Below are 23,296 nucleotides of genomic sequence, written 5' to 3' on the forward strand. Positions count from 1 at the left end.
GAACCAAGCCGTAACAGGTTTTTACCACAAAGAAGAGTTTGATAGTTCTATAATTGAATTGTGACAGTAAATGACGATAGCTGACCATTTACAATAATCTGTGTGTGCATTTATATGAGTGAGAATTAAGTTCCTGAGTTAAGTTTCTATTTGCATCTCTCTAGAGAGATAGAGAGACAAAAAGACATCTTTGTCACTGTTTGTGGTTTGTAGGTTGGGTTCACACCAATGTTTGAAAAAAAAAGAAAAAAAAAACCCTGTAGCTTCCACCCCAATGCCACAATCACGCCACAGGTACAGTCCAGAGCACTTCACCAAAATTAAATGGAAACTTTGGTTTCAGAAATATCTTTAGTTCTTCTAGTTCTGTCGCGAGAGAGGACTAATGTCTCTTTACAACATAAAACACACAAAACAAATAACTGGATGGAAAAAATCCACATTCACACACACTCAGCCTGTTTTTTTTTTTTTTCTACAGTCAGTAAATAATAATAAACACAATTCGTTTTGCATGTCCTTTCCTTTCCTTGAACTCTCTGTCATTTTTCAGCAGAACTTCTGTTCAAACTAAATGAGAGCAGCAACATCTGAGTGTGGTTTACCAGCACATTTCCTGTTGCTTCAACACACACACACGAAAAGCAGACGTCAGAAAGACAGGAAAGCTGCAGCCTTGAGGTGAGTTTAGAAATCAACTTGTCACTCACACCCATCGACGCTTCACAGCGAAGCACATATATGACTCAACTCGGCAGCACAGCCTCTACATGTGCAACTCAATTGGAAGATGTGGCTTTTTGAGGTCTCCTGTGTCCTATGTAAGTTTTTCAGCGTTGATTTTATGAAGAGTATTCAAGTATTCACGCAAATTCAAGTCCATTTTAACCGTTCATTTTCACCTCTTTTGACAGATTTGGCGGCTGTTTGTGCAGCACAAACTGGTAAGGAAGCGATCGCAGCACACGGTTAAGACATCTTCATGTGTGTGCGAACTTTAGTTTAGCATTTCTAAAGCATTCTTAACAGATTTTCTTTTTGACTACGTTTTTTGTTCGTGTCTGGGAACATAAACTGCTGTGTTCAATACACGTTTGTACAAGATAAAAGCTGTTTAGTAACTATACTAGGTTTATAATAAAGGAAGTAGCATGAGTTAAATTTAATATGAGGAACCTGAAGTACTTCATTCTCATGAGTTTTGCAGTTCCCACATTAGATGCCCGCAATTTGCAAAGTTCTATTTCATATCTCAGCATTCTCTAATGGCAACGCTAGGTTTTTCTTTTAAATTTTTCTTGTTTTGAAGTTCTTGAAATTTCAGTTCTTGAAATGTAAGGGACTTTGTACTAAAATGCACTTTATTGTCATGCCTTCCTGTTATTCTCTCCACCCATTACATCACCCTCTTATGTAATGTAACACAGGCTATTTTAAACAGACATGCGACGTTTGTTTAAATGGGTATAGACCTGCACACCCGTATGGTGGTTTCATACAGGAACACTCATTTAAGACTGCCGTTAACGTGTCATGGTTGCCGGCAGGATGTATCTGACTGACAGTCATGTAAAAATGAGGACAATATTGCTGGTTTCCTGTGCATCAGTTCTACGTGCAATACAGGCCGTTTCTGCTGATTTCTCCACTTCAGATGTAGATAAAAGCTCACATTTTGATCAGATCTAAATTTGACGTTCTTTCCCCCACAGTCTCTTCACCCACTCAAACACAGGCAGTGACGACAACCCCGATTGGTGAGATATTAGTTCCTGAAATCAAGTAACACATTTTGTAATGCTGCAAAGAAACACCATGTCTGTTAATAATAACGTAGTGGTATTCCTTTGATTTTAGATAGAAAAGAAAGTGTAATACATCCTCAATATATGAAGTGTATTTCAATGTGGAAGTTTTCTTTTTTGCTTTACTTTTTTTTTACTGATATACATCAGTGTGGTGTATTTCTTGTTGTTTCTGGTTGGTGCCATGTGTGAGCAATAAAACTCTCTAAATCTTTCAGTTCCCCCCAAACCGGAGCTAAAAACGCAATGGCTTGATGTCTTCGCCTATGAAAAAGTGACGTTCAGATGTACTATCAGTGAAAGCCTGGATCGGACTTTCGTCTGGAAGAGAGATGGAACAGAAATAACTACAGGTTCAGATCCAAGTTTGTCTTTGACTGAAGATGGATCTGTGCTTACGATCACTGCGACTCCGCTACATGCAGGAAGTTATTCCTGCAGTGTTAGATCAAAAAACGTTGAAGGACCAAGTAGTGAATCACTGACACTCAATGTTAATCGTAAGTTTTATTGCCATTGATCACCCACATTTTATCTCTATTGTTAAATGTTTGACTTAATTTTGTTTCCTTTGTCTGGAAAGCGAACAAGCCCAAGCCCACTATTCGCAGATCTTCAAACTACGACGAGATGTTCCCCGGAGAATCTATCAGTTTCACATGCAGCATCGAGGTGTCCACTGGATGGGAGTACCTGTGGTACCATAATGGACAGAAAATGGATACAAATGGAAACACATATCCGATATCTACTATAAATGATTCTAACAAAGGACAGTACCACTGCAAAGCTAGTAGAGGATCATTCTATACGGACAACAGTGACAGTACATCTCTGAAAGTCTCTAGTAAGGACATTTGCCGTCATCTGTCATGTTCCAATATGTCATAGCCAGTTCTTTCACACTCATCTATATTTTTGGACGCATTGCATCTTTCATAATGCAGCTGATTGACTGAATATAGTTTTAACTGGACTTTTTCCTTTCAGACCCACCCTCACCAGTTCTGAAGCACCAGAACCCCTGGCTAGATGTGTTTGAAGGGGAGACGCTGGAGTTCCGCTGTGAAGTTGAAGGCACTGGCTGGACCTACATCTGGTTCCGCGATAAACACCAGCTTCAAAATGGCCCGAACATAGATGAAGATAAAGGGATCCTCAACATTGGTTCAGTCTCTCAAACGGATGCAGGAAACTACATGTGCAAAGCTCAAATTATATCCCGGGGAGTCATCACTGAATTCAGCAACTCAGCCAGTGTCATAGTATATAGTGAGTTTTCATACCTTTGTAACTTATTACATTCATTTTATACAGAGCAAGATGTCTTAAAGTGGCTATATTTGTTGTATGAAGACACGGCGTTGATGGGTGTGAAATCTAGCTTCAGCTTTATATCAAGTTTGGCTTAAAGGTCATTGATCAATGTATTCAATCCCCCACCGGTCAGCTAGCTTGCTTTAGATCAGTGTAAACACCTTGGGGCCACACTTAGAATCTGTCACCTTTTGGCAGAGACAGGAGAGCTGTGTTTGGTTTTAGTTGACCAGCTGCTGGGTAGCTTGGTATTTACAGCACAGACACACAGCATCAGGGTGAGACCAATCTTCTCACCTCTCTCCAAGGAAGAAAGACAGGAAGCTTAGTTTCCTCTTAACTTAGATGTCATGATTTGAGCGGCCAAGGTGATTTGTAGACTTTATGAGTACATCTGTACAGTCTATTGCTATTCTATACAAAGCCACTCTAACACAGTAGATGACACATTTAAATCTGGATTCATTTTCATTATCAAAATATTTTAGTAAACGTTGTGATGTAGCAGTTTTCACTGACAACTCACAGCAAGAGGCCTTCCTGTGTGGAGTTTGCGTGTTCTTCCTGTGCTTGTGTGGGTTTTGTACGGCTTCCTCCCACTGTCTTAAGTGCTCGTTAAATTAACTGGTCCTTCTAAATTAGCCATAGGTGTGAGTGTGAATCTGAATGTGAACGGCTTTGGGTCTCTCTGTGTTAGACCAAGGCAAAAGAAAATGTCAGCGTTTGATAAACGTGGGACAAAAGGGTGAAAAGATGGAGCGGCAAAACCTACGTGACTGACGCGCAGGAGGTGTTTGCTCAGTGGTCGCTGACTATCAGAAATGTGTGAATACGTGTCTGACGTCACAGAGACACCTCTGCTACAACATTACTGGCATCCAGAAAAAAAATAGCATTTAGGACAGAAGAGTTCTATTTAATCGCAGCAGTTTGCACATGTGAACCTAATAAAATGAGTGTATATGACTGCACCCCAAGCTCTGAGGCACAGCGTTAACAGTAACATGCCATGAACTGTCCATCTGTTTCAGAAACCATACCGACTCCAACACTGAGCAAGGTTCCAGCCTTTGACAAGATGTATTTCGGTGAAATGGCGACATTCACTTGCAAAGTGGATGTGGCAACTGGCTGGACATATTGGTGGTACTTAGACGGAACGCAATATCGTGATGACAAGGAAGGCAAAGAAGAAATATTGAGTCTTGGGCCTTCAGATGCAGGCGATTACACTTGCAAGGCCACCAGAGGCAAAATATCAACAGTATTCAGCGACAAAATAACACAAGTCGTTGTCGGTAAGTAAAAACAATTAATATATTTGATTGCACATGGCAAACAAGTTCTTATGAAGTTGCTATTTTCTTACTGCCATAAAAAAAAATCAAATGTTTTGAATCGAGTGAAAGAACATTTTGGCTGCGCCTTGTTTCCGTTATTTTATTTATTTTCGGTTGAAACAGGATGCTGTGGTGTGCCTCTGCAGTGGGCAGTGTATGTATAAAGGTTGAGTTCTTAAAGATAAAAAGACAGTTTGCATGAGGGGCTATTTATTAGCGCAAAAAATTTTACTTGAAAATAAAACTTCTCCCTATTTAGAAGAAAACACTCTAATATAGGAAATAACTGCGGCCTTATACAGAGGATGTGTCATCTGTCCCTCTCTCTTTAGAACCCCCTGTCCCAGCTCTGAAAAATGTGACCCAGTGGTTGGATGTGTTCCCCACTGAAAATGTGACGTTCAGCTGTGTGATGCCAGAGAACAGCCCCTGGACGTACTTATGGTTTAAAGACATGGTGCAGATCCAGGCTGGTCAAGACTGGTCTTTTAACCCGAACGGAGCTCTTACCATCGCCTCTGCCTCAGCTAAACATGGGGGAAAGTATACATGTAGAAGACAACTGCAAGACAGGGCTGTCATCAGCAATGCTAGTTCTCCACTTACTCTCAGAGTATATGGTGAGTCTTTTTCATGATTTTTGTGTTTTTTTTGTGGCTAACGCTTCTTTTTTTTTTTTTTTTTTTTTGCATTACATTATAATTTTGCACACTTACGGCAACAGCATGTTTTCCAACCCTCAGATCAGAAACCCACTGTCAGTCTGACGAGGGCTCCCGCCTTAGATGTGATGTTTCCTGGAGAGCAAGTCACCTTCAGCTGCAACATTGGCTCGTCATCTGGGTGGGAATACCTGTGGTACAAAAACAGCATTCCGGTCAAAGCATCAGAAAGAAGCTATTCAATTAACCTTTCTGGAGCAGCAGACAGTGGACCCTACACATGCCAGGCAAAAAGAGGCAGTAATGCTGTCTTCACCACTGATTCGAGTCAAGTTAGCCAGCTTCAAGTTAAAGGTGAACTTCTGTTGACTTTTTGGCTATTTTATGCCTAATTTAGAATTAATGTCGTTAATGTGTTTCTCTCACTCTCTCTTTAGAAATTCCCGTCCCAGATTTGGACAGAGATAGCCAGTGGCCGGATGTGTTCCTAACTGAGAGTGTGAAACTGAAATGTGGGATGAAGACTCACTCTGAATTGTGGACATATACATGGTACAAAGATTCACAGGTCATTGAGGCTTCTAACCATGTGTCTTTTGACGAGGACAGAACTACGCTGTCCATCAGTTCTGCTTCACCCGAGCACAGTGGAAGCTACAGATGCTCAGGAAAGCTGAAGAGGGGACTTGTCAACAGCACGTCTAGTTCAGAACTACGACTTAAACCTCGTGGTGAGATATTTTTCTTCTTTTTTTTCCAGTTCAATTCAAATAGTTTGACTTTCTGCAAGGGAGTCATTTTCAGGAGTTCGACAAAACCCATGCTTACGTGGACACTAGTATTCCACTGATCTAAATAATAGCAAAATCTGAATCAAAATGCCTCATGTAACCACACCAATGGTATTCATTTTTATTTTAGTATAATCTTACCTTTCTTTTCCCTTGTGGTGTTGCTTTCATGTGCAACTAAGCTACTGCGACTAAATAATTTCCCCCATGGATCATTAAAGTCTATCTGAGTCTAAGTCAGTCAGGCTCGGCTGACTTCGGCTATTGGAGGTTAATAACCACACTTCATTTGGTCATGACTGTCTGGTTGACCAAAACACATTATTCCCTCAGGTTTCGCGAGGAACCGAAACATGGCAACAACGAGTTGTTCAAATAGGTGTTTAAAAAGATTAACTCGGAAAGGATCTAGTGTACGTGTTTGCTGAAAACCTGGGTCCACCTTGGTCTCTCATGGTCACCCTTTTTCTATCGAATCAGTTGTCAATAAAGTTAGGAAAGTTCGCCCTTTGTATTAATGCCAATGTGAACACTAATAACACAACTCAGTGCATGGAACCACTTTGCACGTGTCAGAGGAGTTGCATTCTCACTGATGTTGGCTCTAATTATTGTCCATGTAGACACACACACAACAACAAGGCCAATGCCACTTTTATATCTGTCATGTTCAATCAGAAGCTACATCAAGGAGATAGTTGATTTGCAGTTTCTGAGACAGAGAAATATAATATATATATATATATATATATAAATGTGATAAATAAATGTATATGTATAAGTATACAAATGTAGTAAATGTAGAGAGTGGATCCTACACATGCCAGGCAAAAAGAGGCAGTTATCCTGCCTTCACCACTGATTAGAGTCAAGTTAGCCAGCTTCAAGGTGAAGGTGAACTCCTGTTGACTTGAAATTTGTGGCTATTTTATGCTCAATTTAGAATTAATGTCGTTAATGTGTTTCTCTCACTCTCTCTTTAGAAATTCCCGTCCCAGTTTTGGACAGAGTGACCCCGTGGCCGGATGTGTTCCCAAATGAGACTGTGAAACTGAGATGTGGGATGAAGACTGACTCTAAATTGTGGACATATACATGGTACAAAGATTCAGACGTCATTAAGGCTTCTAACCATGTGTCTTTTGACGAGGACAGAACTACGCTGTCCATCAGTTTTGCTTCGTCCAAGCACAATGGAAGCTACAGATGCTCAGGAAATCTGAAATACAGATATGTCAGCAGCACGTCTAGTTCAGAACTACCACTTGAAGTTTATGGTGAGATTCCTTCTTTTTTTTAAAGTTCAATTCAAACAGTTTGACTTTCTGCAAAAGGGAGTAATTTTCAGGAGTTCGACAACATCCATGCTTACATGGACACTAGTATTCCACTAAGCCAGAGTGCCCAGCATAAAGGCCTCGGTACAAATCTGTACCAAACGTTTTAACAGACAAACTGTGGCAAATATTTAGAAGATATTAAAGTTTTGTTTTCTGAAGCTTTATAGTGACAGACGAGCATAATATCAGTGCGTCAGACAGCATACCAGTTCTTAGAATAATTTATTTATTTTTTTGTTTTCTGGGAAGGAAGTAGACTTCAGCTTATGCAAATAGTGGTTTATAACACTGTGTGCTAGTCTAAAGCCAACTTCTCTTTACTCTGAACTGTGTGATGTGATTAACGTTTAAATGCTTTTACATTTCTTCTCATTATTGTTGTTGTTTGTTTTTTTTTATCAACCCTCAGATGAAAAACCCAAGGTCACTCTGATACGGGAGCCTGATTACGATCAGATGCACACTGGAGATTCCGTCTCCTTCACCTGTCACGTTAATGTCTCCTCTGGATGGGAGTACGAGTGGCATAAAGGTGAAAGTCTGTTTCCCACATCTGGAAACCAACACAAGATCGAATCTGTTCAGAAAAAAGACAGTGGATCCTATACCTGCAGAGTTAAAAGGGGGTTGAAATCCATCTTCTACTCTCGGAGTCAGCCTTCAGTCATTAATGTTGAAGGTGCATTTTTTTTTTTATTATTATTTTTTGGTTTGTTTGTTTGTTTTTAAAATTCTCCTTAAAATGTTACGGTGTTGAATGCGTGTTATGACGGTTCGTGTTGTGTTTGTTCCAGAGCGCCCGCAGGCTAGTTTAGTCCTGTTGACTGGCTGGTCAGAAGTCTTCTCCACGGACAGCTTGGTGCTGAAGTGTGAGGTAATGGAAAGCCAAGACAACTGGAACTACACATGGTAATTGTACTGCTACTACTACTACTACTAATAATAATATAATAATAATTACCTGTCCTGTGTGGATTGTCACCTTTTCTGAAAATTGATCAGCAACAAACCATAAAATTCAACGACATCAAATTAAAACAGGTACAAAGAAGAAACAAAAATTGCTGACTCGCACTCCGAGAAACACACAGTTACACCCCAGAATGACCCAGATCAGAGTCACTACGTCTGCGAAGGCAACCGCGTTGGGAGACCTTCATATTCAAAAAAAAGTGATTCTTTCAAGACCAAGAACCTCTGTGAGTATTACTTAAGTCTGTGACTTTTTTTGTTTTTTTCAACAAATATGCTGTCAAACTTTAACTCTCAGGTTTTCCTCATAAAATTGTTTTTACTCATCATTTGTAGTGTTGAAGAGGAGGGTGCTCCTTTCCATCTCTGGCTGTCTCTTCTTCGGCATCATCGGCGTCTTTCTCGGATGCATCATCCTCCGAGTCTTCCGCAAACCAGGTTTTGCATTAGATCTGCAATATTATAGTGGCTATAACCAGTGTTATTGTAGTTATAATGGAACAGTGGCAGATGTGTCAGACATAGCTCGATGGAGCCAGATGATCAGCTACCTGTCTGGCCGCCAGCTTTAATATTTAGGTCCCCTCACTCTGCTCTTATAGCGTCTCATAAATATCTCACAAATGTCCACTGTACACTATGTGATCAACACCACACAACAAACAGACAAAGTAGCAACTAGCCAGTTAAGTATTTTGTGGCTAAAGAGCAGTTATTTCCTGCGGGTTTCAAATAGCCTTTTTCATCTAAAGTCGAACCCACAATGAATTTACATGTTCTTGTTTTGGTCACGCAGCCTCGAATGATGATAAGAATGAGGAGGACAACCTGTTTCTGACTATGGCTCAGCAAAAGGGCTGTGGTATGTTGAAACCATCTCTCATTTTGGTCATCTTTTCCAATTGAAAAACCGCATCTATTGATTTCTGACGTGCTTCAGAAATACGTCTGTAAAAATAAGGGTGGCCGTTCGAGTCTGGCATTCATCGCTTCCCGTTAGTGCTTGTATTTATGCTTTTTGCTTCCGTCCCCTGCAGATGCACCGTGTCCCCTGGCTGTGTACATCACTGATGCGTCACTGAACGCACCAGCTAAAGGTAACAAACTCGCAGATAATTAAAGCAGATGACTGAAGAATAATTAGATGTACTGCTGCAATTGATATATTTTCTAAATTAGTCAATTATTCACTGTTCTATAAAATGTCAGAAAGAAGAAACATCAAACTTAATTGTCTTGTTTCTGTCAATAAAAAATAAGAAAATCAACAGGCAGCCGATTTAAGGAAGGGACTTTTTTAAGTTATTTGCTTAAACAAGAATTCAGTGGTCACTTTAGACGTTGACAATTTCTTCTTTTCTGCAGAGGGAGACGAGAATGGCACAATTTGCAGTGAAACAACGCCGTTACCAATAACCACGCAGGAAGACCAAGGTAATTAAATAACTTACGAGTGCACTTTTTTTTTTTTTTTGTAATGAGTACCTTTCTGCCACGATGCCTTAATGGATCCATCTCTCCACGTCTCTTTAGCTGTTACACCTGACAGCCAGGAGACGACGGAAACCAACGGCGGTCTGCTTTCCTTTCAGAAGTGAGTCATCGCTGTTCACAAGTCAACGGCCCTGTGAGGCTTTAATAATAATTACACATCAGGGAATTACATATTTGGTCTGGGACTCAGTTGTACATGGTCCAGCTTTTGGCCTCAGCTGTGCTTTGACCTGAATGCTAACCAGGGCCTTTAAGTATTAGGAGTCATGACTTGTATGTGGACAGGTGAAAACTTTGAAACTTTGGAAATTTTGGAAACTTTCCTGCAGCACAAGATACAATGTAATTAATTAGAGAACTTATGAAACTGCCTTTGATATATCACAGTGTTCTTGACCAGCAGACTTGTTCTGCACACAACATGACTTGACAGCACAAAACTGATCAGGAATTGTACATATTTTAATTTGGTGTTGAAGACACTTGAGTAGGAGGTGTTATTTATGTGTTAAGTGTCAATTGTAATCGCTGCTTTCAGTTACTGTGCGCATTGTACATATGAGATAACGTGTTAGATTTGTTAGTGTTTCAATACTCTGCACAAACACCAGATGTCAGTAGACAGTCTTCTCCAAACTTTTGTCTTGTCCCTGTAAAACAGCCATTTGCATACTGTGTTTATCTAGGGTTTCATTTGCGTCTTCTGTATTCCTATGAAATTATCAAAATAAAAAGTATAAAATGAAGCCACTGGTGTTCATTCATACTAATATCGGTCTGCACCATCAGATGAGACTGTGAGAAACACGGGTTCAACCAGTGGGAATTTCACAAGCAGGCCCATTCAGTCAGTGAGGAAATCTTCCGCACCTGCAACAGTAACAAAATCCACAAGGAAAACTGAGTTACTATCTTAACAAACCTTTTATTGACCCTAGAACAAACTCGTATAGGCCCACTGCAAACACAACTCTCACTGACTCACATCTACTTGAGGATATCATTCAGTTTCTCCATATAGTACTCGTAGTTTTCCTGACAATCCTCCCACGGCGTGAAGCTCTGGTCTTCCTTCTCCACATACATTTCCCAAACGAGCATGAAGTCGGTCGGCTTCATCATCCGCAGTTTGCAGCCGGCCCTCACCAGGGCCCGGAGCCCTTCGACTATCTCCGGTTGCTCCCACTCGAAGAGACGGGAGCAGAATATGCAGAGGCGAAGCTTTTTGCGCTGCTGGAGGATGCTGGCCAACTTGGCTGCGCAAGCTACACAGGGACTGGATGATACGTACCACGTGACATCATACTCTTGGGAGGCGTTAGGAAGCACCTAGAAGGGAAGGAGTGGTCAGTAGCCAGAAAGGAGAAAACCTGACTTTATTTTATTAAGAATGGTGCAAACCAACACAAATCCCACCGCCCTTGTGCATAACAGGATACCATGAACAGCTGAGTGAGAGCCTTCATTACCTGTTGAAAGAAGGCCTCTTCAGCATGAGCTGTGGCATGTTCATCCTCCATGTAACCTTTCAGGGGGTCTGCGGTGCCTCCTGCTGTGTCCACTCTGAAGCACAGTAGGGTTTTGTTCCTCCCTGACGAATACTCTACGTTCCTGAACTGAAACTTGAAGTAGAACGGGCTCATCTGTTCCCTGGTGGATAGGTACAGCGAAAGTTTTCACAAATCTAACATCAAGCAGCCTGTTTTTCTTCTCTGCGAATGCAAAAGCATCAACGGCGTTAGCGCGGTGTGCACAAAGCGGCCTATCGGCTGTCGCCTCTCATCGCGGTGTTCACTTTGATGGAAGGTGACAGAAGTGGCTATCAGAGGGAAAAGGCTTTGAATGTTTTGTCGCAGTGAAAAGTAAGGAGGTCTCTATGAATATTGCAGCCTAATAAATCATCCCCGGGCCTGTGAATGTGCCAGGCTATTTATGATTTAAGAAAACACATGTTCCACCTGCCTTCCTTTCTTAATCTATTGTTGTACTCCTGATGAAGAACCACACGGGTGACACAAATAGATCCTTTGTAGCTTTGGTATCAATCAGTAGAGACAGTGTGGAACAGATGCTAGCAGGAGACTGATCTTTCTCTGACTCATTCCTATTCTTACCAGTGGGTTAATAAGACAGGCAGCGGAAAAAGCCATTAATATCTCCTGAACAGTATTAATACAAATGCATGACAGAACATCAAGTAAGGGTTTCAGAACAGGTAAGAAGGACGCAGTAACTCCATTTGTTTAATCTTACCCACCCTGTGATAATCTCAAACGGTGGTAGTTCTATGGGCTCAAACTCTCCATTTTCGCCGGCCTTCGCCTCTGCTCCTGTCGCTTCTGCACTTTCCCCATTCGTCTTCTCCTCGTCTGTCTTGGCCTGCTCGGGGGTCTTCTCTGGTTTCGTCACAGCTTTTTCGGGCTTTTTCGTGGGCTTCTCTTTCTCATCGTTCGCTTTGGTTTCCACCTTCTTCTCTTTCTTCTTAACACTCAGCCGGCTGTTTCTGTCCGCCATGATTTTGTGCAAGTGGGTTAGAGCACTAGCCGAGCAGAGGGGTTGAAAGAGAGAGAGAGAGAGAGAGAGAGGGAGTTGGGGAGGGAGAGAAAGAGGGGAGTCAGTGTAAGTGGAGTGATAACCCTAGCGCACGTACAGAAATAGATCCTATTGTGTGTTAGGTTGGAAGTCAAAACATGTGCATGGTCTGGCTTGGGCAGGGGGTTGGGTGACTCAACACACCGCCTCCACTTTCCATGACCTGGTTATTAAAAGGCCAAAGTGCAACCTGAGATTCAAAGCCAGCCAGAGAAATGTGGAAGGCAGTGGAAGGCTATACTTAAATGTTTATCCCCACTTGCCAGATTAAGAAAGAGAAATACTATGTTCTGTGCATAAATGTGCAGCCTCAAAGACTGTAAGCGGTACCTCTTTAATCCATTAGGCCTTCAAGCTGTCATCAGGCCAGCAACAGGCAGGTTATTAATAACGGTACTTGGCTGTGTTTCTCTGTGTATGGGGTAACCAGGGCTTTCTAGATACTGAACACCACTTTTGTTTGTGCCAACATGTCCCGCAGCCCATTAGGCACTAGGAAGGCCAGCTAAAGGGCACCCCAAATAGGGGAATATTTGAAGCCGGGCAGCGCAAACAAATGTAGAGTGTAAGTGAGCATTAGCCTCTGTGCTATCAGAAAGAGTGCAAGGGTGTAGCGCGGTCTAGTGTGCACGTGCCCGTGAACAATCAATCTGTGAAATCACCCTGCATCAATATAGTGCCGAGGCCATTTTGTGGGGGAGGGGAGCAATTGGTTTTGTGAGGGCGTTTTTTTTTTTGCGTGCGTGTGTGTCTATGTGCGGATGGAAAATGGCTTTCTGCACTGGAGATGTAATAACTTGAGGCGTGAGGGAGAGGACGGGAGGGGGGAGAGGGAGAGGGAGGGAGCAGTTCAATTACAATTTCCTCTCCTCCCTTGGCCTCCCTCTCTGCCAAGTAATTCATTTCAGAGGCAATTACCAATAGGACTGCATCCCAGCCCGGTCGTCTAACTCAAATGGATGAGCTGTCACAGCCAGGGGGAGGCAGGGAGAGGGGGGAGGGAGGGACGGCGAGATGCCTCAAGCTGCTCCATATAGGCGCACAAACAATAACACACCCATGGAGTGAGCAGAAAACACACATTACGGAGATGAACGCGCTGACGCTTCCACACAAATATCTGGCAACGCATCCAAATCCACAGAGACTTCCTGAGGTGATAATCATTAAGATCACAGCAATCACTGATAATTATGATCTATGAGGGAAGTCTTGCTATATCTCCCACAGATGGATGCACTTGCTCTGAAGTGGTTTATAATAATAATAACAACAAAGACAGTTCTATGAATCTGTTTTTGAGATCGGTGAAAAAGACCCAAAAGTCTTGAGACAGTCGTTATTAACTGTTGCGCTATTATTACAAGTATTCATCTTTAGACAGGCTCGCTGTTCCTTATTACTTCCAGATCAGTGCATTAGAAAACAACCGTGCAGTAGATGCATATGTGCAATATATCTGTCAGGATGCTGACAATAAGGTTTGTTGAGACTAGTTGTCTGTGAGCAAAAAAGGCTGTGTAGGCTGTGACTGCTGCCTGCCTGCTGACTCAAATTTAACTGTAATGGAATTATTGCAATTACCCTGCCTCCCCACTGGCCCAGCCCAGAGAGTAACAGAAACATACACTGCCACGTTCTGCTTCAAAGTGGTGCCCGGTTTTAAAATATTTCCGTGAGGTCAAGCGGAGCAGCTGCGTAACCAGCCCCCGTTCTCTGCTCGTCGTCGCGGCACACACACACACAGGGTCAAACTTATAATTCACGTCCTCGGCATTCAGAAGCGCACATGAAACGTGAAGTGCCGGTAATGCAAAATAAAAAGAAGGGCTGACTGTGTGTAATATAAACGCGTGTGCACAAGTGAACTAACGTCTGCGAACTGCACAAACCTCTGCGTTAGGAAGTGGAACTCATTTATTATGAGGCACACGTACATAGAGAAAAACAACAGGTGGGTGATGCACTAACGTACTGTTTAGCAGTTGACGCCTTCCTTCTAAAACAACATCAGATGCATTAATTGCATTCATCTTCTATAGTTGTATAGCAGTGAAAATAAATCAGATGCTACAGTGTTGACCATTTGGTTATTGTTGGTAGGCTGGTGCAGACTGAAGCTGTGTATTGGGTGGGGAAAACACAGAGTGCGGTCTTGTGGTTGTCCGGAGACCATAATCAGACAAAATAATGTCAAAGTAAATGGTTTAACATTGATCTGCTTCCAGCCCCCTCGGTATACAGCATGCAGTATGCAGGCTACACGGTATGCAGACAGCAATCCACACCTACTATAGTCTGGAAAACCCATTTCCAGAATGGAAGCTGAGTCACAGTCTTCCTCGTGTCAAATGATGTGCAGTATGAGGACTATGTCATGTTGCTAGCTCAGTTTCCATAAAGCGGAACAGAGGTTAGTATCCAAGGAGAAACTTTTACTGCAGACGTAAAATCTTCATTCGCTATTAAAGTACAAGAATAGCTCGACTTTTAGTTTTAGGTCCATAATAATCTGTAGTTGGCTTTGAGGTAGATGAGCGTCTCCAGGTTCTTTGGTAAGCCACAGCCTCTCTCTGGAAGCAGGTAACGCCCAGCGGTAGTGAAAATGCTCTCAACTACAGTGCCACAAGCAGGTATGGTAAACGCCCTCTTGGCCACCTGTGCAAGCAAAGGAAAGTCAATGGCCTTGCGCCGCCAGTAATGCAAAGCCTCCTCGTCCGTGGGTTCCTCGCGCAGGTAGACGGCCAGCTCCTGTTCGAGGCTCTTAGCCTGCGTCGCCGGCCTCTGCTTGATGAAAGAGAACAGCTTGCAGGGCCGAGACAGCGAGGAAACTGGTGATGGAGCTGAAGCGGGAGGAGTCTGGGACTGAGGATGAAGGTCCGTGTTGGGGTCGACGGGGCTGGAGGCCGCTGAGTGTTTGGATAACTCCTCTATGAGAACTTGTCTGTGCCAGTCAGGGTTGCTGCTCCAAGTCAGCTTGAACTGGGGGTCCAGGGTGGTGGCAGTGATGTAGAGGGGGTTCTCCAGGATGGGGACCAGCAGGCGCTCTACGGCCTGGCTGAGCCCCACCACGAGGGAGGGGCAGTGAGGGGTGGATGTCTCAGAGAGATGCTTACGGAGGCCAAGAACACATGGAAGAGCCAGGCTGACGGATACGTGTCTGTCAGCCGGCATGTCTGCCTGCCTGTCGCCGTGCACCATGTCCCAGGCCTCGGTGAAGGGCTCCAAAGTGTCAGTGAGCTCCCTCAGCAGGGCTCTCTCTGTGACACCCAGTGCCAGCTCTCCTGGGCCACTCATCTCCTCCAGGAACTCCATTGAGTCCAGCAGCCGCCGAAGCACCTTCATCAAAACAAACGATAGCGAAATAGCTCTTTTAAATGTTGAGAAACACACTCTTCTTTTGGTTTTAGCAGAAATACCAGCATTTCTTAGTCAAATAACTTGGAGGTTAAAGAAAAGTCTATGGGAGCTTTTAAGTAATAGTATTTTGGATGCCCATTCTATACAGTTTCCAAATACCCTTCCTATTTGTAAGTATACATTGGGAACTGTGTGTCACTGTGTCTGTATCTTGATAAGTGGTGATAAGTTGTTATTATAGCATGTAATGAAGTGTCTATATACTGGTTACAGATTCAAAAAATGGAGGATTTTAGCTAAAAGTGTCACCTGCATATTACACATGATTTAATAATATTACATGCCTTCAGCTGAGCAGCCCAGTCTCTTGCTGCATCAGGACCATTTCCCGGTCCTCCCATCATCAATCCCGAAGCATCAAACACCTGGCTGAGTTTCTCAGGGGGGACAGCAGAGGTAATGTAGTTGTAGAAGCAGGCAGCCTTGGTCAGAGTGGAAGAGAGCTGCGGACAGGTTCGCAGGCCTTCTTTGACACACTGTTCGAGAGAGCGAGAGAAACAGTCCACCCGAGAAACGCCCAACGACTCCTCCCATTCCTCTTCCTCTTCGCGGTCACCGTGGCCGTTCTTGATGGCGTGCTCCACGTCGTTATCGGTGTCCACATCCTCGCCATCATCTCCGCCTTGGCCGTTAGCGAGATGAGGCGAAAGTAGGAAGCCGGGAAGACAACACGGCTTTACCGTTCTGCTTGCCAGGAGGGGGTCCGCAACCACACGGAATGCTCTCCCCGACACGCCGTGGGAGTGACACACTTCATCAAAATCTGAAAGCACACGGGTCCCGGAGTTGCCCCCGTTCAGTGGAAGGCACGCCAGCAGAGCCGAGCGCATCTGCCAGTCAGATGTGAGAAAATGGCAGGTGACACCGAGATACCTAAACAGAGAGAAGATGATTCATTAGTGAGGGGTTCAAAGCGAGCAGGAACTTTTGGTTTATTTTCCCTCCTCACCCTGAGCTGGCTCCAGATAAGCCCCTCCACAGATCCAGGCTGAGGCTGAGGGCGTGTGCTGAGGCCAGAGCCTGACGGGTGGCCAGCTGGGCCTGGTAGGCATAGGCTGGAAGGAGCTGGCTCTGGATGTAGTGCTGGGGTTCAGGAGTGTAACGTGGCTCTAGGAGCTGAAGCAACTCTCTGAAGCCTTGATTTTCCACCATGGACACTGGCTGCAGGTCACGCACAATCATCTTAGCTATAGCCTCAGAAATCAGAACCTACGAGACAAAAAACAAATAAAACCATGCTTATTATAGCATGTGCCATGACAACCTATATGCAACACTTGTTGTAGGACGGTTATTTGAGTTTAAAGTGTTGATGTATGCACAGCACACACCTGCCGTGGGTCATGTCTGTCAAACTTGGTCACCCCTGCTCCAGAGCCTCCTCCTACTCCTCCTTCAAGAGTTCCCATTCCTCCAACGCCTCCTCCTCCTCCTCCTCCTCCACCACCTCCTCCTCCTCCTCCTCCCACTCCAGCACTGAGGGGCAGATTGTAGCGAGCATTGCCTCCGTTGGTGGTGAAACTGTGCAGTGAACCAGAGGAGTAACCCTCTCTCTTCATGTCCTTCCTTTTCACAAAGTCATCATACATGGCCTGGTGCTTACGCTGAATGGGAGGGACAGAGGGGCAACAGGGTACTTAACTGAAGTGTATTCATCTCTGCATCATGTTGTTTTGTGTACATTTCTGTGGAAGAATACACTATGTGCAACCCCCACCTCCCCATGCAGAGAAGCAACAGACTGTCTCTCCAGTCAGTTTGATCCTCCTGTATACATAGCTGCTTCGGGGACAGCTGTTTCATCTGATAAGAGTTGGTAATTTGTCCCTTTAAATCTTGCACACATTTTGTTTGGAAATAATTACCTTGAGATGCGTGACGAAGTTGGACGTGACGCTCCTCTTCGCCTGGATCCTGGTGCCACAAGCCTTACAGTTGGACTCGATTTTACCATTTTCCCCCTCAAACACAATGTTAAAGTAATCCAGGATAGAGACCTTCGAAACTGACGCCATCTGATCCCACGGTTCCTCCGCTCCGGACTGAAATTAACTTGCGATCAAGGGCAATCTGAGGTTGAGGTATCAATCTCACCTCGCCTCCGATCATCAGCGCAGGCCGGCGTGTTTACTCGCCGATCCCTTATCAGACATCCAAAAATGTTGCTGCCAGTTGCGCAGACAAAAGAAATCAGGATTGCAAGCAGGAGTTGCGTCGCCTGCGCGTCCGAAATCGGCCACAATCGGGGGCTACGCTGGCTGCTGCTGCGGATGCCTGGAAACATCAATAATGTGATAGTGAGGCCACATCCGTTTGTTCTGCGCTCCCATCCGTCGTTCGGACGCAAGTGGAGGGGAGGCAGCGAGGTGTGCTTCATGGAGACATATGCACGGTATTATAATTGGACCAGGAAGTAACACAATAAACGGGAGTTTCGTTTCCCATCTCGACAGTTTCCGGTAATGTTCGGCTGTCCCCAGCACAGCTGATTGAATGAGAGGGTGGTGGCGCTGGGACAAATGTTTTCAAATTAACTCATGTCGGTATCATGAGGGAGAACGGTTTCCTCCCGATACTGTAACACGTCCAAAGGGAATTTGTTGGAATAAAAACACATATTCTAGTTGCCTCTTGTATTTGTTCGCACAAAACAGACAAATAAAAATACCAACACAAATTTCACACATTTTAAAAAGCTTTTCCGCAACAGATTTAAGACATTGCAAGTAGTGACTTTATTCATGCGAGTGACGTCTGGTTTAACTTGGTTTATACAGAAGAAACAATTAAACGCATAAATTAAATTAGATGAAATCAGATCAAAAGGCAGATGATTATAAAAATGTCTTACAAATAAATAAAATCTGACATCTTGTCGGGGGAAACCCATAACGAAACTAAACCAGCCTCCTGAAGAGAGACATTTTAAAAACATACATGTATAATGTAGGATTTAAAAAATAAAAATAAAAAATGCTATGAAAATTTAAAAAAAACATGAAACATTGATACTATATAACTACTACAATATAATACTATTAACCTGAGCTTTGCTAATTTCTTCAGTTACTCCACAGACATGCTACTACTAGTTATTTTAATTGGTTATTTGGTTTACTTACTTATTATTGTACAATTTGGGGTTTTATAATCAATGTCTATGACCGCATACCTCGTGGAAAAGCAGCACCATCAAAAACTAACAAATATGTTTTTTTATGACTACATTATTACCCTTTTACAGCAAGCATACAAGAATTTAGGGAAGATGGAACTCACATTTTTTTATACTTCCTAATTAAAACCATCGATAAAGGCCATATTATCAAGTAATGAAGCCAGTAGTTAGAGCTTATTAAAGGGGCTTCTTAATAGAAAGTGATACCCAGCACATTTATTAAAAAAAAAAAAGTTTGTCTATGATTCTTTCTGTTGCGGTCTACAACAAATTCAGAAACACATTCAAACCAAATTAGCTACACATTTACCAGCACAAGATGAAACATGTCACTGTTAAATCACAATGCAGGAACTGCTTCGTTCGAGCTCCATTTCCAGTTCCACCAGGACCATTGTCGTGGAGTTCATTGGACCCTGACACAGAATCTACTAACTCTCTGCGGCTGCCGGAAGCTTTTCTCCAATCGCCTCCTGCTTTGACTCTTTAGCCTGCCAGATTGTCCAGCCGAGTCTGTGATCCGTCTCCCGGAGTGTGTTTGCTTTTCAAGGCATGCTTCAGCTCCTGTCTAGTGTTCAAAACCGCGGTCTGGAGAGTTGCAATCTCAGCGGACAGATCTATCACTGTAATACGACAGAAAACGAAAGAGAAAAGAAAACGACAAAAAGGATTTGTCAGCAGAGAATAAGTTCTCCAGTAAAACAGTAAAAACTTAATAATAATAATAATGATTCTTTGTATACACAGTATGTAATATATACACACAAATTGATTTTTTTTCTGGACCTCAAAAAAATATTTTAATTTACTTAAGCGTTTTAGTACACTTCTCTGCAGAGTGCTAAAGCAGCAGGAGAGCTCTTTCTGGCACCTTCCAGAAATAATTATAATATAATTAAAAATAATAATTGTTAATAATGCTGTTGCATGCTCTCTAAAACACTGCACCGTGAAAAATATATGCAAATAGATACCACACGACAAGAGCAAACCTGAACTGATATGCAAAGCAAAATGTTTTCAGGGGACACAGAAGACTAGTGAACTTTTTTTTTTTTTTTCTTAAATTGCTTTCTGTGCATGTTGCTCTATTGGTGCAGACAGTTTCAGTGCTTTTCATAACTGCATTTGTTGTTGAGGTCCCAAAGCCCCTATAAAAATAACTTGAGGTCATATTGCAGGTAACGTGCGTACGTGTTGGTACATTTGTTTTGTGTCTGCAGTATTTCACTGGCAATATCTAGCACATGAATATTACATCATTTCGGTAATAGCTGCACAGTTTTATATTGACATTTTTTCCTTCTCTTAAATTTAACAGAACGATGGCACTCAGCTTGCGGTGCTCAGTGGGCCCAAGAGTACAATGAAATCCACAGTAAACTCTCTTCTCAGAAAACACGCCCTCGGCCTAATTCACCGATCTTATTGAGAGCAGAACTGCTTCCTGTGTACCAAACCACAAGCTGAGGTCCGTCTAGCCTCATTGTATTTGAGAGAAGGGAGAAATCTCCAGTGTCAGTGTGTTCAAATCTCTCACACTAAACCAGTCTGGATGAATCAACAGCTGCAGAACAGGGGTGTCAAACCCATTTTAGTTCAGGGGCCACATGCAGCCCAGTTTGATCTCAAGCGGGCCGGACAAGTAACACAACAGCATAATAACCTACAAATAATGACAGCACCAGATTTTTACCGTTGTTTTAATTCAGAGAGGTTCATTGTGAAAATGTTCACATTTAATAAACTATTTTATCAACAACCTGAGATTTCTTAAGAAAAATAAGTACACATTGCTGCCATCTGTTGTTAGTTCTGGGTTTCAGTGTTGTGTTACGTCCAAGACTGTGACAAGAGTGGTGTGACCCCAAGCAGAAAAAAATCCAAATAGGTGCCAATTTTATTGAAAAAAATGCTCTTAATGCCAAATTGGACACTCTGGCGGGCCGGTTTTGGCCTGCACGCTGTATGTTTGACACCCCTTCTCGACAGAAGTATCTTAAAACCCATATCATAACATAGATTAATATAAAATTGCTTGGACATATAAAGTCATACCTTGCTTGAATGATGACTGTGCTTGTTTAAGAGACTGTGGCACCAAAATCCCAAACCATCTCAGTGGATCTTGCTGAGGATTCTGGTCACTCTTTTGTACTGGATTTACTTCAGGAGCTTTCTCGCTACTTGTGTTCTCACTTGCGTTTTTCTCTGTTATATCCTTTTTTGATTTATTTCTTCTTCTGACACCTGTGAAATCAAATAATATTATGAGTAAAACAGTTATTAGTTTACCATAGATATTAACTGTGTACATTTTTAAACACTACATCACCTTCTTCTTGAGGTCCAATATCCTCTACAGATTTTAAGTCACTTCTAGACTCTTTACTACACTTTTGTGCAAGTTTTTCAGTGTTGAATTCCACCTCACCATTGTCCAGCTCTCTGAAATATAAATACAAGTCACAAAAAATTCTTTCCAAAACTGAAAATGCAGCTTCGCAAGTGGGAGGCTTAGGTTTGCTCACTTAGCATGAACACAGACAAGTGGCTCCATTTCACTCGCATACTGAAGAGCAGAGACTTGTTTGTTTCCCATGGCATATCGCGCCTTAGTCATGGAAAACCATCCCTGTGGGAGAGACAAAGTGGAAACTTTACATATTGCAGAAGTGTAAAAATGTGTATACGTGGAAAAAAGTACAAGGCCTCAAACTTTAAGAGTGTGGAACAGAGTCAGATTAAACTTCAACCATCAGCAGAGTCTTGCTAATAAATATGAAAATAATTAATAAATAAAAAATTGCCAGTCCAGAAGACTTATTAAATCTCACTCACAGGTGACTTTACAGATAGAGGCACACATTTATTTATATTCCAGAAGCGCCAAATTAACTAATGTATACACAATATACACAATATGTAGATTTAAGGATACATTTGTTAAGATCAACGAATTATAAACATGTAAGTTAACGATAAAAATCTACACATCTGAAAAATTAAAATCCGTTTTTTTTTTTAAGCAAACATCTATGTGGTTACAAAAACCGATTGTAGGCAAGCAACAATTTCCAATCTAATTCAAAATAAGCTCTCGGCGATACCTGCTCTATGAGAGAGTTGAAGGTGGCTCGTTTCTCCTCCAGTAACTCGAGCTGATCCATGAAATGAAGCAGCTTTTCATCCAGTAACCGAGAAGATTCTTCCGCTTCTAGCACACCCATGGTGAGTATTTACACTATCCCAAATAAAGTCTCTTCTTTCTTTCCGTCCGTGTAGCAGTTTGATATCAGAATTAACCTGAAATAGATCCCAACAGATTATAACTACTTCCGTGCTACGCATCACGTGACACAAGATACACGTGACTTTCGTCACACGTCCCCAAGACTTCCGTAAAACAACGAAAATTTTAAATAACATTATATATTATTGATCATACATTTACAAGCTATATAATATATATTATATATATATAATATAAGTTTGAACATCTAATATGTTTATGCACTTTCTATGTATTTCCATGTACTACAATACTAAAAGAACTAAACTATTTGGAAAAAATGTTAGCTGATAAGTACCTTCCTGCTTCCTAAGTGTAATAATTTTTTGTCAAGCATTTTGCTCCTTCAAAAGTTTTGATATTTAAAAGTGCTATTGAACAATTTATGAACATAATACAAAAGAAAAGAGAAGTTCCCATACCGGGAGTCGAACCCGAGCAGCCTGGGTAGCGGGAGGGCGAGAGTCTGTATCTTCCCCTCCAATCACCTAGTCCCGTGTCCATCTTTGCGCTCGGCCAGTCACTGTAGCCATTGTCCAAAATTGCCGGGGCGGACCAATCGCCGCCCGCCGTCTCCATCTTTGCTCTCGGCCAATCCCTGTAGCCATTGTCCAAAATTGCAGGCGGACCAATCGCCGCCCGCCGTCTCCATCTTTGCTCTCGGCCAATCACTGTAGCCATTGTCCAAAATTGCAGGCGGACCACTCGCGGCCCGACATTTCCATCTTTCCGACGGCCAATCACGACGGCGCTTCTCCAAAATTCAACCGGCCGGCCTTCACTGCTACAGTTGTAAGAACATATTCTACTACACAGGAGCTGCTCTTGAGTAGATGGTTATCATATCTCTGTATTTAACTTTATTAAAGTTGTCGAGAAGACGCTTGAGCGGAGGAATCCTAACCGCTAGACCATATGGGACCGTTACACATTCTTTGAACACAAATATTTTTAATGGGTGTATTTATTGAACTCAATTTCACTCGCATACTTCAAACTTTAAGAGTGTGTAACAGAGTCAGAATAAACTTCAACCATCAGCAGTCTTGCTAATAAATATAAAAATAATTAAAGTTAAAAAAAAAAAAAACTT

At 42.5% G+C, this 23,296-nt stretch overlaps 4 protein-coding genes across 5 annotated transcripts; 1 reads left to right on the plus strand and 3 right to left on the minus strand.

Moving 5' to 3' along the window:
• Positions 1–566: 566 nt before the first annotated feature.
• On the plus strand, positions 567–10,467 carry LOC125011550 (titin-like). Its single transcript, XM_047590759.1, has 19 exons — positions 567–821; positions 915–944; positions 1,713–1,757; positions 2,024–2,305; positions 2,389–2,652; positions 2,796–3,077; positions 4,154–4,420; positions 4,795–5,082; positions 5,206–5,478; positions 5,562–5,855; positions 6,899–7,192; positions 7,665–7,934; positions 8,050–8,164; positions 8,297–8,454; positions 8,564–8,665; positions 9,024–9,089; positions 9,265–9,324; positions 9,593–9,661; positions 9,761–10,467. Exons 1-19 carry the CDS (start codon positions 791–793, stop codon positions 9,823–9,825), a joined length of 3,255 nt encoding a protein of 1,084 aa, XP_047446715.1. The 5' UTR covers positions 567–790; the 3' UTR covers positions 9,826–10,467.
• On the minus strand, positions 10,166–12,301 carry apobec2b (apolipoprotein B mRNA editing enzyme, catalytic polypeptide-like 2b). Its single transcript, XM_047591325.1, has 4 exons — positions 11,979–12,301; positions 11,191–11,371; positions 10,707–11,050; positions 10,166–10,591 (listed from the first exon to the last, which is right to left on the minus strand). The coding sequence occupies exons 1-3, from the start codon at positions 12,233–12,235 to the stop codon at positions 10,709–10,711; spliced, it is 780 nt and encodes a 259-aa protein (XP_047447281.1). The 5' UTR covers positions 12,236–12,301; the 3' UTR covers positions 10,166–10,591; positions 10,707–10,708.
• Positions 12,302–14,208: 1,907 nt separating this feature from the next.
• Positions 14,209–18,360, minus strand: si:dkey-109j17.5 (zinc finger BED domain-containing protein 4). The gene is made up of 5 exons (XM_047590881.1): positions 17,599–18,360; positions 17,065–17,337; positions 16,683–16,942; positions 16,018–16,606; positions 14,209–15,652 (listed from the first exon to the last, which is right to left on the minus strand). The coding sequence occupies exons 1-5, from the start codon at positions 17,746–17,748 to the stop codon at positions 14,810–14,812; spliced, it is 2,115 nt and encodes a 704-aa protein (XP_047446837.1). The 5' UTR covers positions 17,749–18,360; the 3' UTR covers positions 14,209–14,809.
• Positions 18,361–18,449: 89 nt separating this feature from the next.
• On the minus strand, positions 18,450–22,935 carry ccdc115 (coiled-coil domain containing 115). Of its 2 annotated transcripts, XM_047591362.1 has the most exons (6): positions 22,626–22,935; positions 22,022–22,217; positions 21,443–21,546; positions 21,247–21,359; positions 20,970–21,161; positions 18,450–19,534 (listed from the first exon to the last, which is right to left on the minus strand). In XM_047591362.1, exons 2-6 carry the CDS (start codon positions 22,139–22,141, stop codon positions 19,398–19,400), a joined length of 666 nt encoding a protein of 221 aa, XP_047447318.1. In that variant the 5' UTR covers positions 22,142–22,217; positions 22,626–22,935; the 3' UTR covers positions 18,450–19,397. The 2 variants fall into 2 exon arrangements, with proteins under 2 accessions (XP_047447318.1, XP_047447308.1); XM_047591352.1 differs by lacking the exon at positions 22,626–22,935 and having other exon boundaries at positions 22,022–22,279.
• Positions 22,936–23,296: the final 361 nt, after the last annotated feature.

This window comes from Mugil cephalus, chromosome 1, assembly GCF_022458985.1.
Source record: "Mugil cephalus isolate CIBA_MC_2020 chromosome 1, CIBA_Mcephalus_1.1, whole genome shotgun sequence".
Classification (NCBI taxonomy): domain Eukaryota; kingdom Metazoa; phylum Chordata; class Actinopteri; order Mugiliformes; family Mugilidae; genus Mugil; species Mugil cephalus.

Coding starts and splice junctions, on each gene's coding strand:
- apobec2b (XM_047591325.1), bottom strand. CDS start 12,235: ATGGCGGACAGAAACAGCCGGCTGAGTGTTAAGAAGAAAGAGAAGAAG. Junction 11,372..11,978: donor CCGTTTGAGATTATCACAGG/GTGGGTAAGATT, acceptor CCTATCCACCAG/GGAACAGATGAGCCCGTTCT. Junction 11,051..11,190: donor AAGAGGCCTTCTTTCAACAG/GTAATGAAGGCT, acceptor CTTCCCTTCTAG/GTGCTTCCTAACGCCTCCCA.
- LOC125011550 (XM_047590759.1), top strand. CDS start 791: ATGTGGCTTTTTGAGGTCTCCTGTGTCCTAT. Junction 2,653..2,795: donor TACATCTCTGAAAGTCTCTA/GTAAGGACATTT, acceptor TTTTCCTTTCAG/ACCCACCCTCACCAGTTCTG. Junction 8,455..8,563: donor TTTCAAGACCAAGAACCTCT/GTGAGTATTACT, acceptor CATCATTTGTAG/TGTTGAAGAGGAGGGTGCTC.
- ccdc115 (XM_047591362.1), bottom strand. CDS start 22,141: ATGGGTGTGCTAGAAGCGGAAGAATCTTCTCGGTTACTGGATGAAAAG. Junction 21,360..21,442: donor CTTGTCTGTGTTCATGCTAA/GTGAGCAAACCT, acceptor TTTATATTTCAG/AGAGCTGGACAATGGTGAGG. Junction 19,535..20,969: donor ACAGTCATCATTCAAGCAAG/GTATGACTTTAT, acceptor GTCGTATTACAG/TGATAGATCTGTCCGCTGAG.
- si:dkey-109j17.5 (XM_047590881.1), bottom strand. CDS start 17,748: ATGGCGTCAGTTTCGAAGGTCTCTATCCTGGATTACTTTAACATTGTG. Junction 17,338..17,598: donor ACTTCGTCACGCATCTCAAG/GTAATTATTTCC, acceptor CCTCCCATTCAG/CGTAAGCACCAGGCCATGTA. Junction 16,943..17,064: donor ACAGACATGACCCACGGCAG/GTGTGTGCTGTG, acceptor TTTGTCTCGTAG/GTTCTGATTTCTGAGGCTAT.